Source organism: Mus caroli, chromosome 1 (genome assembly GCF_900094665.2).
Source record: "Mus caroli chromosome 1, CAROLI_EIJ_v1.1, whole genome shotgun sequence".
NCBI classification, from domain to species: Eukaryota; Metazoa; Chordata; class Mammalia; order Rodentia; family Muridae; genus Mus; species Mus caroli.
The window spans coordinates 16,316,238-16,333,797 of NC_034570.1; the positions used below are offsets into that span (position 1 = coordinate 16,316,238).

At 43.4% G+C, this 17,560-nt stretch overlaps 1 protein-coding gene across 1 annotated transcript; it reads right to left on the reverse strand.

Annotated features, from left to right (window-relative positions):
* Nucleotides 1–4,618: 4,618 nt before the first annotated feature.
* On the reverse strand, nt 4,619–11,710 carry Il17f (interleukin 17F). The gene is made up of 3 exons (XM_021176015.1): nt 11,619–11,710; nt 6,736–6,956; nt 4,619–5,448 (listed from the first exon to the last, which is right to left on the reverse strand). The coding sequence occupies exons 1-3, from the start codon at nt 11,643–11,645 to the stop codon at nt 5,211–5,213; spliced, it is 486 nt and encodes a 161-aa protein (XP_021031674.1). The 5' UTR covers nt 11,646–11,710; the 3' UTR covers nt 4,619–5,210.
* Nucleotides 11,711–17,560: the final 5,850 nt, after the last annotated feature.

Consider the following 17,560-nt stretch of genomic DNA (forward strand, 5'->3'; position numbering starts at 1 on the left):
AAAACTGGAATTCCTTATAACCCCATGGGACAAGGAATAGTTGAATGTGCTCATCACACCTTAAAAAATTGGCTTTTAAAGACAAAACAGGGGCAGTTATATCCCCCAAAGTCACCAAAGGCACATCTTACCTTTGCTTTATTTGTTCTAAATTTTTTGCAAACTGATGTTAAAGGTCAGTCTGCAGCGGATCACCACTGGCGTTCAGTTACTTCTAATTCTTATGCATTGGTAAAGTGGAGGGACCCACTAACTCATGATTGGAGGGATCCAGATCCGGTTCTTATCTGGGGAAGGAGTTTGGTCTGTGTTTTTTTTTCACAAGAAGAAGATGGAGTGCAATGGCTGCCTGAAAGATTAATTTGTCAACTGGACACAGATCTTGAATCTTCTAGTATTACTCTGATAATGGCTAAAAATCCTCTTTAGCCAAAAAGTCAGTTGGGAGCCCAGGCTCCACTCCCAGAGAAGCTATGGTCTTCCTGCAAGTCTCAGCGCCAGCCAGCCCACTAGGAGGCTGGAGACTGAGCTTGAGCCTTGCTAATTTGCAACTGAATAAAGTACCTGGACTTCCCCAAAAGAAGCTTTGTACTGTTACCTTTCACTGCCTGGATTTTGTTTTTCAAGCAGGTCAATCAACACCCTTCAGCCTGACTGACTTGCAGCAGGCATGCATCCCTGCCCCCAAGAGCATGCAGGTGGCAGCTACTAATTTTCATTCTAAAAGCATTCCAGCACATATTGTGGCTTTTGGTCTGATTTGGGATTAAGGTTTGCTACGAGGGCTAGAAAGGCGGAAATTTCAGATATTAGAAGAATGTTGTTTTTATTCTGATAAGACGGGCTTAGTCTCTTAGCTGGTCTCCAGTTTTCCACACTTGATGCAAATGCAAGGTCCCCTTAGTTCCTCAGGCTGTGGAAATATTAGGAATGAGGAGGGTAACCTCCAGCTCCTAAATTAGCCTAAGAGCCACAAATTGTGGTGTTACAAGTGGCATAATTCTTGTAGAGGCCTTGCTGAATCTGAGGTTGACAGTTCTCCCTTGGGAGCTACACAGTACTCAGAACTGTGCATGCTGGATCGTGATAATACAAATCCAGTATGGGCACCAGCGTGAGTACGAAGCTAAGCACTGCAGGGGAAGGTACAACTTGACCATTTCTGAGTTCCCTGAAAGACACACCCGGTTTGGATGGAGGTTGGTATCTAGTTCCAGTTACAACCAAAAGTATCTTTCTAAGGCTCTGCCTCCCCTTCCCAAAAGATACCAAGAGCCATGATTGTGGGTCGTGACAGCACCCACGGGAGGAATCGGGTCAATGCTCCCCCAGCCATGGTTAATGCCCGCTCATCCAAGGATGAGAAGATCATTTGATCACCCCAGTTAAGTGTGGCCTTATTAAATTTAATTGAAAGCGGGGAGAGAGGTTGGAGACCATACCGTAAAAAGGCAAGCCCTTCACAGCCTCCCACCCTAACAAGCCAAATGGCCTTGTGCTAAGGAGCCAGTCATCACCCCCTCTTCTCTGTTCCCTGCCGGTCACCCAAGGCTGTTAAGGAGGATCCACATACTCTCCTTTAGTGTTATCTTACTATAGTGCCTTTTAAAATTGTATCCTGATACAGTTAAGTCTTCACCAGTGTTCCAACGTCCTAGAAAGAGCATGTAGCTGACTACTTGGAATTCAGTAGGAATTCAGCAAGGAAGTTACCTATTCAGTAACTAATTAGCATTACAAAAGACAGAGCAAACAGCTCAGGGCTAGTCCGCTAAATGTTTACTAGGACAGAAAGGACAGTCTTAACCAAACAAGGGTTTACCATGAGGAAAGTTAGGGAATCCCACTGAGAAAGGTTTCTTCATTAGGCCCTAAGAATCCAGGCAGAACTATAGAGCATAAATAAATTTTATGCCTCAGCCCAGCCTTTCTTTTTTATATTAACAATAGGGAGGAGACCCCACCCCCCTCAGCCTGAAATCTGGCTGATCAGGCTTGACCGTTATCACTAGGAGATCTGGGGGGGTGGGGGGGAGTCTGCCACCCTATCATCCTGCCACTCCCACTGCTGCTATCTGCCGCCTAGCTGTTCCAGAGTATTCATGTGGTCACCTGCAGCTGGACTCCAAAGATGATTTGGCGGGAATGGGCCCCTCCCCCTTCCTTATAACTCCATGTTCTGAATATTAAAATTGAGCTTTGATCAGAATCTTGTCCTAGCTCTGTTCTTTCTCTCGTCCATCTAGTTCCCTCTCTTTCATCCTGAGTCTGCCACTTCAGCCATACCCTGTTCCTCGCGAGCCACTGGATGGCCCACAACAGAGCAGATTACAAAGAACTTTGATGTTGGGTACAAGGGGTGTGCTTGCATTTGTCATTTGTCATTATTAAGACAAGGGCATGGGGTAGAGGAGAATCGATATTAGTTTTCCTCTCACCCAATACCTTCATAAATAACTAAATATAAAAAAATTAAATAGCTAGCATGCAGGAAGCCCCATAAACCTGGTTGTCATGGTACATACCTGTAATCGCAGCACTCAGGAGGTAGGTGCAGGAGGATTAGAGGTTCAAGCTCCAGGACAGCTTGATCTATATGAGGTGTTGAAGAGGGGGCAGCCAACAAGCAAAGAGAGGGAGGGACAGAGGAAAGGAAAGAAAGGAAATAGCCATATGTTTTCAAGTTTTTATGTGGAAATCTCTCCACATACTACGATGCTGCCCTCTATTCAAAAATGTAAAGCATGCAACTTCATCTGTCTCTTCAGGAAAAATGGGGGACTTCTGCCTCTCAGACAGCTTGGCAAAGCTGATGAGTGCAGCATGCTCACTCTGCTCCACAGTTGCACACATCCCCTGAGCAAACAGGTGTCCCCATAAAGCAGCCATTTCTTCCTCTTCTCTTTCTGCTGAGGAATCCAAGAATGCGTGGGTTCCGTGTGCCACCTTGTGAATTGAACAGGCTGTGCTGTTTCCTGATGACAGCCAGCTTTAGCCACAAGCGAGGAAGCCAAGCTTGCTTAGCCTCTGGGGGTGCTTTGTGAGCAATGAATGTATTGGGAGAGGTAGGATGAGGTACTTCTGTATTTTCTCCCACAGCTAATGCTAGTCCATCCATCTTTTATAAGATACTTTGGCAGCGCTAGAAAACCAAAATGTAAAGGTCTTGAACTCGGAGCCTGCAGATCCAATCCTGCCAGTAACTTCTTGAGTGACACTGAGCAAGCCAGCCAATTCCTCCAGGCTGCATTCATAAATGAGAGAAGTAAATCAGGGACTAGAGTGTTCTATTTGACCTTAATCATGGAAGACTACCATCAAGAGGAATCTCTTTCTCTCCAACTTTTAATTGATCCTCAGAATTCAGGTCTGTTTGATATCACCTGAGTTATCTTGGGGAATTGCCAGGCCTCTGCCACTCCTGCAGTCCTGCACCCAGAGCTAACCACGGGTGGGGTCATTAGGCAATGAACCCTACTGTTGTCTGCAGCAGGATTCACTTGTAAATGACTAAAGGGAGCCTGCCCAACATCCTGCCTGTCATAGATTACGTACAAGTTAGACAAGGGAGCCAAGTTCCTGCTCCCTGACTGACCCCAAACCAACTCCCAGATAGGAGAAAGACCTCACCTTCTACTTCCTCTGGAGCATAGAGATTTTAGAAACCTGGAATGCAGCTGCAATGTAGATGTCCTCAAAGCATAGTAGCAGTGAAAGAGCGATGTGGTGCACTGTATCCAGGCAAAGAAGACAGAAGGGGAGACACAAGTTCCCTGGAGCCTAGGGTCTGCATACTGTATATTGGCTGGCAAGTAGCATGGGAGTCTGATAAAAGATTCATGGTGACCCCTAGAAGTCATAGGGAGAAGAAGGCAAAGGAACCATGTGGCCCAAATGACAGGGTTCGGGGTGGCTGCTGCCAACACTGTGGCTCTTCTACGTACATCTTTCTCCACGTAATAACTCCAGAAGCTAGCAAAGTGGACAGTAAGTGTTTGCTTTGTAACAAGATGTGGCCAGAAGGTTGGAAGTGTAACATGCTGGCCCCACACTTGAATTCCATTTGCACCATTTCCCTTAACTCTCTTTCTAAGTGTAAAGGGACCTCAGTTCCATTAATAACAATAACTCTAACACAGGAGCTCTGAGGAGGAAATTTGGAAAAACAAATGATATACAGACGTTCAAAATGTTGAGGGCTGTAAAGTCTTGGAGTTCAACCTGAAGGCAGAAGCAGATACTTGTCTACCTGCTTTCTGTGCTGCCATGTTAAACACCATGAACAAAACCAACTTAGAGGGGAACGGAATTGTTTTGCTTACAAGTTCCATCATGGAGGGAAGCTTTGGCAGATATGATGACAGAGTGCTGCTCAGTAGCTTCCTCTCCATGGCCTGCCCAGCTTGTTTTCTTATATAACTCAGGACCACCTCCCCACAACAGACACCACCCACAATGGGCTAGGCCCTCCCGAAACAACCATTAACCAAGAAAATGCCTCCCAGACATGCCCAGAGACCAATCTGATAGGGGCAATTCCTCAACTAAGCTTTCCTCTTGCCAGGTGTCTCAAGTTTATGCCACATTAACAAAAAGTAACCAGCACAGACTTCAAATATTTTTGAATTTAAAATATTTTATTACATAATTAATGGATATATTAATTTTCTACTAAATTGATATATAATCAATAGGTCATAAATATATGTATAGTTCCCCTACCAATATAAATATATAATAGTTTATGCCAACTTCATTTATATTTACCAAATTTTTCTCTAAAAACACACATACCATGCGTGCTTCTTCCTTGCCAATCCAGCCCCTGCTACACAGGCCTCCTCCCATACATTCTGATTATGTTTGTTTTCTTTCCATCACAAATATGAGCATTTCATTGAACTCTACAAGAATGATACTGCATCAGAGTGACAGTCTTGACAGACAAAGAGACTGGGCCAAGGGTGCCTTCATTTACCTTTGTTTTCAGGAGTTTAAGTAAGGCATTGGGAACACACCAGGACTGGTAACAATTCTAAAGCGAGCCAGAAAGTTCAAGCTATATCTACTGCAGAGCTGCAAGAATGCCATGCACACCTTACTGAGAATCCTAGAAAGCATAAAGACTTGGAGATCGGCACACAGAGCTCTGGATAAAAGGAGGCTTTTCCTCAGCGGAAGTCTTCAGCTGATTTCTGTATGCTGCTTTGTCAGGCCGCATGGTGGACAATGGGCTTGACACAGGTGCAGCCAACTTTTAGGAGCATTTTCTCCAACCTGAAGGAATTGGAACAGCCTTGGGGCTCCCTCCGAAGGACCAGGATTTCTTGCTGGATGGCGATGGAGTTCATGGTGCTGTCTTCCTGACCCTGGGCATTGATGCAGCCTAAGTGTCTGCACTGGGCCTCAGCGATCTCTGAGGGGAACCGGTGGGGGTCTCGGGTGATGCTGAAGGACAAAAATAAAAGATAAAGCAGGATGCTTGAGGGCAGGGAGAGGAATAGAGAAGGGTTTCCGCAGCACTAGGTGTTTCCCTTCAGGGGCGGTTGAGTTATGCAGGGAGCAGCGCAGACTCTGAATTCTTGGACCAAGCTCTAGCAGATAAGTAACTTCCTATACCTCAGATGCCTCCACTATAAAACGGGGTTTCTCCCATATCATTCTCTCAGAGGGTTGTTGGGGATATCACATGGTTTGAGTGCATACAGAGTAACTCCATAAATACTTTGGTTACTCTTAGATCTACATTTTCTTTGTATTAGTGTTATTACTCATCCTTTAAGCAGAGGTTGAACATCACTAGTAGGTCTCCCAAAGTACAATGCATAAAACTCACTGCTTGGAAAGCAAAATGAAAGCCTTCAAGGTCTGTGAATCCAGAGCCTCACTTGGCTCCTCTCTTGAGACTCCCCTCTGGCTGAAGACAGGCAGCCAAGCCAGTCTACCACAGTCTACAAACCTCTCAAGAAGGGAGCTATGTATCAGCCTCAGAGCACTGCTTTGTCCCTAGAATCTGTTTTTATTCATGTATTTGAAGAGTATTGATGGGTGGTGCGTGTTCCCAGGACACAAGACTCTGCCCTATACAACATCTATTTCCCAAGCTGACTTTTCTTCCAAATCCTGATTTACCATCCCTACTCAAAGAAAACGTCTAATCTAAGTAGATCCCTAAACTGATTCATTGTTTCCACCTATCCTCACAGGCTGCAAAAAATATTAAGACTTCCAATCACATAGGAGACCCAAGGCAAGAAACTGAGTTAGTGGGAAAGGTGTAGCTTCTATTGGAGACGGTGAATGTGAAGCCAGGCCTGGAGGCTCATGCCTGTAATCCCAAAACTCAAAAGACTGGGGCAGAAAGGATAACCATGTATCTGAGGCTAGCCTTGGCTACCTCGTAAGTTTCAGGGCAACCTGGGCTACAGAGTGAGGCCTCTATCTCAGAAAAAAAAGTGAATGTGAGTCCTGAATACTCATAAGAATGAGGCATTGTAATCAAAATAATGTAGCATGTTTTTCTTTCTTTTCTTTTATTATTTTGGTTTTTTAAGATAGAATTTCACCATTGTAACTCTGGCTGTCCTGGAACTCATTACATAGACCAAGCTGGCCTTGAAATTAGAGATCTGCCTGAGTCTGCCTCCTAAGTGCTGAGATTAAAGGCATCCACCATTACATTTGGTTTAGCACATTCCTTTCCATGTAATATGTCTATCTCCTTCCTTGACTTACTTGTAATCCCATGGGGAACTGGAGCGGTTCTGGAATTCACGTGGGGCAGAAATGCCCTGGTTTTGATTGAAGATGCGAATGTCAACTCTCACACTGTTATCCTCCAGGGGAGGACAGTTGCCAGCCTTCTGCAAGGCAGGAACCCCTGCTTTGGGGTTCTTCCGAGCTGCTACCTCCCTCAGAATGGCAAGTCCCAACATCAACAGTAGCAAAGACTTGACCTGGAAAATAGAGATTACCACAGGTTAGAGCCCTGGTGGTGGGCAATGTACCTGAACTCTGTATAGGGTCACTTTACAGGATCAAGGTTTCATTTTTTTTTCATGGTTCACTGGCAATGAGAACTATCGTGCTTAATGTTATCAGGATGCAAAGCAGAAAGGGTCGTGAGTAAAGCCCTCTGAAGTTTATCTCCGGCCTTATAGTCCACAAAACCTTTCTCTGGGACATTCCTCCAAACCTCACCCTATTGTCAAGGCCCCATATGTAATTCAATTAGAAGTATATTTGTTGGGATGGAGGAATGGCTCCACAGCTAAGAGCACTGATTGCTCTTCTAGAGGTCCTGAGTTCAATTCCCAGCAACCACATAGTGGCTCACAACCATCTGTAATGGGATCCAATGTCCTCTTCTGGTGTGTCTAAGGGCAGAAACAGTGAACTCATATACATACAATAAATATTTTTTAAAAAATATATTTATCAACATTAAATAATAGAGATTTTAGCATGTGTCACTCAAGAAGTATTTTTTGTCTATTCTCTAAAAATGTCATATCTGTGTTCATACCAGACTCAGAGTTAACTTCCTGCGAGAGCATAGTTGGTCCATGAAAACTTTCTGAATGAATGAGAGAGTTGGGAAGTGAATGAACAGGGCAGCCCAGTTAAATTAACCAGTATAGTTATGCCACGATCATTGAGTAAAAGGATTATGGGAAACTAAGCACAGCAAAATTTCATTTATCCATGCTAATTGAAAGAATCAGGGACACTGATGACGCCCAACATTAGAGTGCAGAACCCATTTCTTTTAGCTCTAGAATCTATCTTTTCTGTACTAACACTGAAATCAGTTTCACTGCTGTTACTAGCGCACACAAAGTGCTCAGTGGAGCTCTAAACACAAGAAGAGCTAAAATCTCAAGAGCTCCCCTTGGTTGCAAATGTCCTTTGCCGTCCCTGCGCACACTTTCCTGGGGAAGGACAAAGCCCATGGTAAGGCAGAAGAGCTAAGGCTGAGCTTTTCATTTCTGGGCTCCATGTTGTTCAGGTTCACACTGTGTAGGTAGGGAAAGTGACTGTGCATGCTGGATTTAAAGACTTGCCTGTTCTTTTCAACATCCTGGAGGCAAGAAATATGCAGAATAAACAAAGAGGTCATGGAGTCAGCCTGCTGGACCATGATCACTGATAATACTTTGAAAGCAAGCTGCAGGATGAGACAGATTTGTCTCCAGATAATCAGCAGCCATATGCCTTCACCTCTGAAGTCATTCGTTCACTCAGTAGCTAATCCTCGAGGCCACAGTGTTGTGGTTTCGGGCATTATCTCTAGAGTTAACTGTGTGGGGTCCATAATTCATTGATAGGACTCACCCCACAGTGACTTGGTTTCCTACATACTCATAAATCCCAAAGATCCCTGTAAGCATGCAGTCTTTCCACACAGGCAACAATGGTTGGCAGTGTATTGATGTTACCCTGTGCGTGAGATGGATGTAAAATGCAGTCTTCACAGGTGCTTTGAAATTTAGAAAACATAGTCACACATCTATCAACCACTTCTTTAGATTTCTTAAGTTCTCCTCCAGAATCTTCTCTCTCCTCTTATATGTCATGTTTATTGTCTCACTTCTAATTTTGACTACCAAGACTAAAAGTCACTATAGTTTGGGGTTATGTGATTAATGATAATTTGTTGTGGTGGTTGAACTGAGAATCCACCTGCATAGGCTTATATATGTGAATGCTTGGTCCCCAGTTGGTGGAATTATTTGGGAAGGAGTAGGAGGTGTGGTCTTGTTGGAGGAGGTGTGTCACTGGGGTGGGCTTCGAAATTTCAAGTCTTATATCATTCTCAGTTAGTTCTTTCTGCCTCGTGGTTATGGCTTAAGATGTAAACTCCCAGCAACTTCTCCAGCACCATGCCTACCTTCCTGCCTCCAGCCATGATGATCAAGCAGCTTAACCCTTGGAAACTGTAAGCCCCAAATTAAACATCTCCTTTTATATGTTGCCATGGTTACAGTGTTTTATCACAGCAATAGAAAAATAACTAAGACAACTATCATGTCCCTAACAGCTCATTATGTTTCTTTATTAATAGCTAAACATTCTTGGAGTATTTTAGAAAATGTTTTCACACCTCCTTACAAGATTTGAACAGCTAACTCATAGATGAAACTCATCCTAATTACCTAATCATCTCTTAAAGGACTTATGTCAGAGAGGCAATAAACAACCTGGCAGGGTTCCCCAGCCTCATTGTGACAATTTATAGGCTCCACCTTCTATGGCAAGGCTTGGCCACAGCCACTGAAGGTCATTACTATTCTTCACATTAGTCTTCACTGTGTCTAATTTCAAGAGCCACGGATTCTAAACACTCTCTGCACTGCATCAGTAAGACAGAAGTATTGAAAGCCCCAAACCACTGTTTGCTTTATGATAAGCGTTTTTGGTTTTTTTGTTTGTTTGTTTGTTTGTTTGTTTTTTGGTGTTTTGTAGCTCTGATAAGGCTGGTGCTGAGTATGAAAAACAACAGAAACAATCCATCTTCCCAGGGAAGTTGGGAGCTTTTACAGGTTTAAATTCCACCTTTAAAGGGGATTGATAGGTGTGATTCAAATCCTGTAGGATGGGAAACAGCTGGGAGAATATTGAAACTGAAGGTGGTCAGTCAGAGAGGGTGAATCTTCCCAGCTTAGCTTTGTACATTACTCTTGTGTGTTCACTGCTGGGAGAACATCTGCACACTTGCCCCTACACTTACCTGTAGTCTGTAACCTCCCTACACAGGAATGGGTGACAGAGACTGATCAGCTCCAAGCTCCATCCAAATTTACCTCAATTGCCCATAGCATATGTCTTCTCTGCTTGCCCCTCCTCATAATCCCATTTCAGCACTTCTTGCTCCACCACGCTTGTTGCTGACAATCCAACTGATTTTTCTCCCCCCAGCAATAGTAACGGTTTGGAGCATTAAACTATCCAAACGATTTTCTTGGCTACAATGGCATTAGGTTGAGAATCTTGCCTCTCCCGATCATCCACAGATAAGCACACTATTGTTGGGAGTCAGAAAATCTAGATACAGGTCTCAATATTATTATATTAGCAATGCATTGCAATAGAAAATGACAGCAAATGAAAACCAGATGCCTGAGCTACTGTGTAATGGAGAAAATGTTCGTGATCTATTCCTGTGGGCTGACGAGGGTCTGAGAGGTAATAGTAAATCACAGAGCAAGGCTTGGTGGCACACTCCTGAAGTCCCAACACTCCAAGAGAGCAAGGAAAAAGTAAGACAGTTCCAGAGCAGTCTGAGCCCACATAGCAAACTCACGACTAGCGTGAGCCACACAGAAGATCTTGTCTCAAGGGCTGGAGAGATGGCTCAGCAGTTAAGAGCACTGACTGCTCCTCCAGAGGTCCTGAGGTCAATTCCCAGCAACCACATGGTGGCTTACAAGCATTTGTAATAGTATCTGGTTCTCTCTTTGACAGTGTATTCACATACATTAAGTAAATAAATAAATAAATAAATATATCTTTTTTTAAAATCTTGTCTAGAAAAGCAAAATCAATAATATTAAGAATTGGTATTTGTATACTCTTTCCACCTTTACCTCTTATAGCAATTGTAGTGTCCAAATTAACTAAAATCTAAGCACTTATGATCTACCTTGCAAGTCTAGATTCATATCAATATAACAATCCCTTCCCCCATAATTATGCTGGTGCACAGGTGGGGGAAGTAAAATTCACAAAGGGAATGACCAACACCAAATTGCCCACTTAGCAGGTAGGAGAGACAAATCTGTCTGACTTCAAAGCCTATGTCTCTAAATACTGTACTTTGGTGGTTTACTGCAATCACTATAATAACATACAATAATTAAAAGAATATTGCCATTGTCAGAAAGCATGAGCCATTTATAAAAGCCATGCTCTTTGAGGTCTCAAGGCTTATCCAGGGAAAATCAAAGGACTATCAAAACCATTAACACAGTGTGCGATTTCCTAAGCTTGCTCCATGTGCCTCTATATTAAACCCTTCTCAGGTATTAATTAATTAATTAGTCAGTTATCAAAGTCCCGAGAAGCTTCTCCAGGAGCAGACCAAAAGTTGAGCACTGGGCCATTCTACTTCCTCCTCCGTCCAAATGACCTTGGAGGAACCAAACTGTGGGTCCCCTGCTTCTTTGGGATATATACTATATATTAATATTTAATGTATATTTATACTACTATCCCATGCAATGTAACATATTATATATAGATTCCTGCCTTGGAATACATATTTATATAAAACAAAGCTTGGCCTGGCTCTTATTTTAGGTCAACCTTAGTCTTTAATGAGTAGATAAGAGAGACCATGATGGTCACTGGAGATAACCAGATATGCACACCAGCCCACCTGAGCAAATCCATCAGGTCAGATTATCTGCTTTTCTCCTTTTCTAACTGTTCCATTGATGTTGGTTTTTATTCTTCTCTTCTCTTCTCTTTTTTCTCCACCAGACAAATCAAAATTAAACTTCACTTTTTAAAGAACTAATTTACAAAAGACTCCAAGAAGGCCTAAAGCCTTCGAAATCACCCTTTCTTAAAGCTTAGACGCAGCTATCCTTAGCCCATGATTATTCAACACCACTCACCATGGCTGTTTCACAGATGCCCTTCATGCTGTTTTCTCCAATGGCTGCTTCTTCACTCAGGAAGTACTTTCTTCTAAGTATGTCTTCCCGGGTATGTCAAACAGCAGTAGTACCTGTCAGTTTTATAGCAATCACTGTCCCTGTTTCCACTGACCTCCTTACTGACTGTAAGTTGTGGTTAACCGAGAGTTACTGACGAATGCAGGGTTTCTACTCCACTTCCTGAAGGGGAATCAAAGGGGGACCCTAAAGGGAGATGACGGAAAACGGACCAGATCTTCCCTCCCTCCCTTCTAAGCCCACCCACTTCCACTCCCATTACCTTTACTACAGATATGAACCGAGTCACAGATTACTGTCAAGATCTTTAATTCCCCCACAAAGCAACACTCTTGTCATGCTCTGTGGGTGGGTTCTGCTTTCGGGTCATGCAATAGAATCCAGTGAATGAGGGTAAGTCATCCTGGCCTAGACTTGGTTTTAAACACTGTGGATGGGAAAATAAAATGAGAGAAATGGGTGACATCAGTGAGAAATTCAGAAATTACATCCCCGGGGCCTTTTGTGGTTTCTCTAGACTAATTATTTTAACGCTATGACAGGACCCTACCATGCCATTCACATGGTATAAGTGGCTATTTCCTTGGCTATCTCTGATTCGGGAGCATTCTTGTTAGCCAAAGTGAATTAGTAAATAGAAAGTTGAAATGTTCTTGTGCAGTTTGTAGACTTGAAAAAAATATAGAAAGGAAAAATAAAAGGAAAAAAAAAAAAAGAAAACAAAATCATTTGTCTCAGTTTAGATCCAGGCAATAAGCATTTGTTAAGCACACCCATTTATACTAGGGAAATAATTTCATTCCCCGTTCCTCAAAAACACCAGTACTTTACTGCTTAAAGATCTCAATTTTGATCAGGTAAAACTTCTACACATTGTCCCATTGTGAATTTGTATCAATCTACAAAACGAAGCTTCCCCAAGTGTAAGAATTTGATCAAAACTATATATTCATGTATACAATTCTATAACAAACTTTTGTTGGTTTTCTTGTCGTCTTTAAAATTTTCCTAGACAGGGTTTCTCTGTGTAGCGTTGGCTGTGCTAGAATTGCCTTAAGAGACCAGGCTGGCCTCTAATCTACAGAGATCCACCTGTCTCTGCCTCCCCAATGCTGGGATTAAAGGCATGTTTGGTGAGTGTTTATATGGTTTCCAGGGCTGAATAGAGCATCAGCAACTAGGCACAATATGATTGGCAGAACAGTGCGCCTTTTAAACTGATTGGTCATTAGGGAATGAGGTAGGGGCTTACTCAGCCTCTCCCTTCTGGCCTAGGTGTTCTCTGACCTGTCTCTTCCAGGAGGGGAGGGGTCCAGTGGAATTTTCCAAAGGCTCTGTGCTGATCTCTTTAGTACTACTGTAATAAAAGCTTAACCACCTTCATTGTACTTTGGGCAGTTAAATTACGGGTCAGATACACGATAGACTAGGGTTATATAATGCAATCCATTTGATGAAAAATTGCTATAAGCAGAAAGGCAGATATCATGCCTAATTAATTTGTAGCCTTAGAGAAAGACATTTAAAAAAAAAACAGAACCTTATTTGTGTATATTCTATTTTCTGAATTGACAAAAGTAACACAAGGAAGAAACTGAGTTCAGAACGGGACCGAAATGTTTGCAAATGAAATAGAGAATGGAGTCCTGCAAGACTGAAAAGGAGAAACATCTATTTCTATCCACTGAAAAGTAAAAGACAAGCTCAGAAAAGGCCCAGGCATATCTTTCAGTCAAACAAATTTCCCAAGGGCAAAAATCAGAATGAAGCATGAAATAATTGGATGCAGGAACTCAGAATAAAATGCGTATGAATACCGCTCTAGCAATCATTAAGTTGGGAGAGGCAGAAAGAGTTGCAGGAATACAAAGAGAAACATAGGTTTTCTGAAAATTGTACTTTGAGAGAAAATTCTTGCTTGCATAAGAAACTTACTCAGCTTTTGAAAACACTCTCAAAATTACCCAGGAACTAATCCTCATCTCTCAACCGCTAAGAAGCAGCCATCAAAGCCCGCCAGAATTCTTTACCAACACTATCTTATATGTATCAAAGGGGTTTCTAGGAGGAAAAAAATTAATAATTTTCAAGTCCACCTAGGGACCACAGAATAAGAGTAAATGAACTCATTCCAAATCCAGAACCAAGTTCCAGTCCTGTAATATTCTGTATGTCAGGCATACGAGGTCCCCATGGTGCAAGCAAGCAAAATGTCAAAGCGGCAAACCCAAATATCTGCTGGGCTCCCACTCTTTTTCTCCCTAAATAAAATATTCATTGTTGTTTTCCAGCTTCGACTCCATCTGTTCAGGTAATGCGCTGTATCGTAGATTAGCAGACACTCAGACATTATGTAACGAACCATGGTGTGCACTAGATACACTGGCTAGCATCTTAGAATTCTTTTTCCTTAGGGAAGAAATGAAAACACTTGATAGGTGATTTCTTCACCGGTGAAATAAATGAGCTAATTCAAGCCAGATTAGATTATATTAAAGGCAAGTTTATTGGGAAGGTGTTTTGGGGTGACTTCACTGGCCCAAGGATTGAGTCCAGGGGAGTCCCCAGAGGGAGAGATGGGGGAGACAAGAAAGAGAGAAAGCTAGCGCCATGGGAAAGGAGGGGGGGCATAGGGGAGAAAGAGAGAAAGGGGGCGTGCAGAAAGACGAGAGACCAAAATGTCTGGATTATTTAGGGAAGAGCCCCTGAGGAGAGGGCATCCCAGCCCCTGGGCTTGAAAGTTCAGGGCATGCCAGGTAGAGACTGAGGAATGCTGAGAGGCCAGGTTGGCTTTGAGGTAAAACTCGCACCTCAGTCCTTTGTTCTGGGGCCGAAACCAAACAGAGAACAACGTATTTGGTGGAAAGAAAGGCAGACGCTGGCTGGCACCAATATATTCTCTGCTTCCGCTTCCAGGAATTTTTTTTTTCCTCCTTACCCTTTGACTTGTTCTGACCCAGGAAATGTATGTGAGTCACTTCCAGGCAGAAGAAGGTGAAACCCGTGTGTCATTTACCAGGTGTCTCTTCTCCTGCCTCAGGGATTATGGAACTAGGCGGTGGGGGTGGGTGATGGTAATGGGATAAGAGGGAGGGGCCTGCACATCTGAGCCACTTCAGCGGGCCATCTCCAGACTGACCCACATTGGGGCATCGCATATTTCAAACCACTGGGACCAGGGCGTTATTCACTGGGCGCTTATCCTAATCCAAGCAGACTGGTAGAGACACTGAAGGATTTTCGAGTCTTTTCTGCTCACTTTTTTATCTGAACTCTGACTTCTCATAAAACGTGACAGTTTAGCATGGCGTGGTGGCTCACGCCTTTAATCCCAGCACTTGGGAGGCAGAGGCAGGTGGATTTCTGAGATCGAGGCCAGCCTGGTCTACAGAGTGAGTTCCAGGACAGCCAGGACTACACAGAGAAACCCTGCCTCGAGAAAAAAAAAAAAAAAAAAAAGATAATTCTTTCCCTTAGGTAGTTTGCACTAAATAAATAAATATCTAGCTTGTCTTTTCAGTCCCTAGCACAAGAAATCCAGGTTCCACTCCTTTACCTCGGCTTAGCTCTGGGTGTCCTACTGAAGAATAAAAATGTGGTTGATGTGACAGCCTGTGCCCCTAGGCATGCATCTGTAGAGCTCACCAAGTCCACATTATCCTCCTTTGCCCAGTTTAATGCAATAGAACAGTTCCAGTCTCAGGGTGCTCTGACTGTGTTTTCTTATCTGTTCAAAGCAAATAATGAGCCCCATCATGTGTTTTTATAGAAGCAACAGAAGGTCACAATCCATAGTGACTAATGCACAGGCGCCACTATGCCCAGCCAACAGCTCTTTTTAAACATAATACTTAGTTCTCAAACGAAGAGGCTGTGCACGAGTCTCTAGGAATTATTTGGGTGTGAGCTGGCAGGATAAAACCACAGGCGCTGCCACCTTCTTTTCCTTATTCTCCTCCCCCTCCTCTCTGAAGAAGGGTTGGTGGGCTGGGATGGAGCTCAGTAGGCAGGATAGCAATCTGGCATACACACAGCTCTGGGAAATCCCTAGCACAGCATCAATGTGTGTGGCAGTGCGTGTCTGCAATCCCACAGCACTGAGGGGACAGAGACACAGCGATCAGAAGTTTTCGTTCGCTTTAGACTGCATGGGGAGCTTGAGGCCACTCTGAAAGTAAAGCTCCTGTCAGAGACAGGTTCAGGGAGTGAAAAAGAGGGTAGGGGAGAGAGAAGAAAAAGGGGAGAAAGAAAAACGAAAAGAAACTGAAAAGGGAGGAAAAGAGAGGGTGGAGACTGAAGGAAGGAGCAGATGCTGACGGGTGAAATGAGCCAATTCAAGCTCGATTACAGTACACATAGGCAAGTTTATGGCCATGAAGGGGAAAGAAAAAAGGGGGGGAGGGGGGAAGGAGAGAAAGCGTGAATTCCAAGAGAGGGAGAGAAAGAAGACGACCAAAATGTCTGCATTCTATAGGGAGGAGCCTCTGGGGAAGGGCAGCCCAGCCGGTAGGCTGGAAAGTTCAGGGGTCGGGGCAAGTTATGCCAGGTATACTGAGGGATGCTGGGAGAGCCTGGTGGCCAGGTCTGCTTTGGTATGTAAAATATGGACCTCAGTCACTTCTCCTGGGTCTGAAACCTAACCACAGGGAAACAGCAAAAGCTCTGGGAAAAAAATAAGGAAGAGAAGCAGTAAAAGAACCCAGTGTGAGAATCCACTCTGGGGTGGGGAAGAAGAAAACAAAAAAGCGCTATCTAAAAAGCAGGAAAGCACCAGAGGAACAGCTCAGTGGTTAAGAGAGCTGACTGCTTGTGCAGAGGACCCAGGTTCGAGTTCCAGCACCATGTACTGACTCACAACCATCCATAACTTCAGTTGCAAGGGATCTGATACCCTCTTCTGGCACCCAGCACACATGTAGGGCGAATATTCATATGCATGTGTGTAAAGCTCACATGCATATAAAATAAAATGAATAAGTCATTTGTTTTAAAAGGTTGTGTGCCACCCTGTTCAGCATTTATAAACAAACAAACAAACATGTCAAGAAAGCCACCATGAAGGTGCTCTATCATTGACTAAGTCGGACTTGGCTTTAACGGAAAAGTTGATAACTTTGAGACGTGTTTCAAAGGGCCAGCTGTGTGTTATATTGGAGGAATGCAGACTTTAAAATCCAGGGGAGCTGTGTATTTTGTAGTAGATCAGACAGCTTTGCTGCTTTGGAGAGAATTTTCCCTGGAGCCCTTCAGGGATTGTAAAATAGAGCATCTTCATGGGATGGAAGCAAGGCTTAAGTCATTATGCATAAGAATAACAGGAACTTGAGTTAGCCCTGGTAGGAAATAGGGTGTCAGTTAACTCCTAGTGGCTAAGCTGACAAAATGGAGCTTTTCAGACTGGACCTGAGTCTTCTACGCTGTGCTGTAATCGGTTTGGAAGTTTCTACAAGTAAGGCAACATCTTGACCCACAAAGCAGTCTTATGATGTCTATACAGAGCAAGGTGACACTCAAAAGAAAAGCTCTCCTCAGGATCCAGCAAGCAGCAAGGTTTGGTATGAAAGCTAAAATCTCAGGCCTGCAGTCTAGAAGGAGCTCGCTACCCAATGTTAGGTCTCACAACCAACTAACTTATTAGCCCTGGTAGTTTATTTGAAAGCAGAGACTTTTTCATTTCTTTCTTTCTCCCTTTCTCCCTGTCTTAGGGTTTCTATTCCTGCACAAACATCATGACCAAGAAGCAAGTTGGGGAGGAAAGGGTTTATTCAGCTTACATTTTCCACATTGCTGCTCTTTCTTTCTTTCTTTCTTTCTTTCTTTCTTTCTTTCTTTCTTTCTTTCTTTCTTTCTTTCTTTCTCTCTCTCTCTCTCTCTCTCTCTCT

Bases quoted from the DNA above. Each gene is read 5' to 3' on its own strand.
- Il17f (XM_021176015.1), bottom strand. From the start codon at position 11,645: ATGAAGGGCATCTGTGAAACAGCCATG. The intron at 6,957-11,618 runs GTGAGTGGTGTT...TCTATTTTCCAG, and splicing joins GCATCTGTGAAACAGCCATG to GTCAAGTCTTTGCTACTGTT. The intron at 5,449-6,735 runs GTAAGTCAAGGA...TTTGTCCTTCAG, and splicing joins AGTTCCCCATGGGATTACAA to CATCACCCGAGACCCCCACC.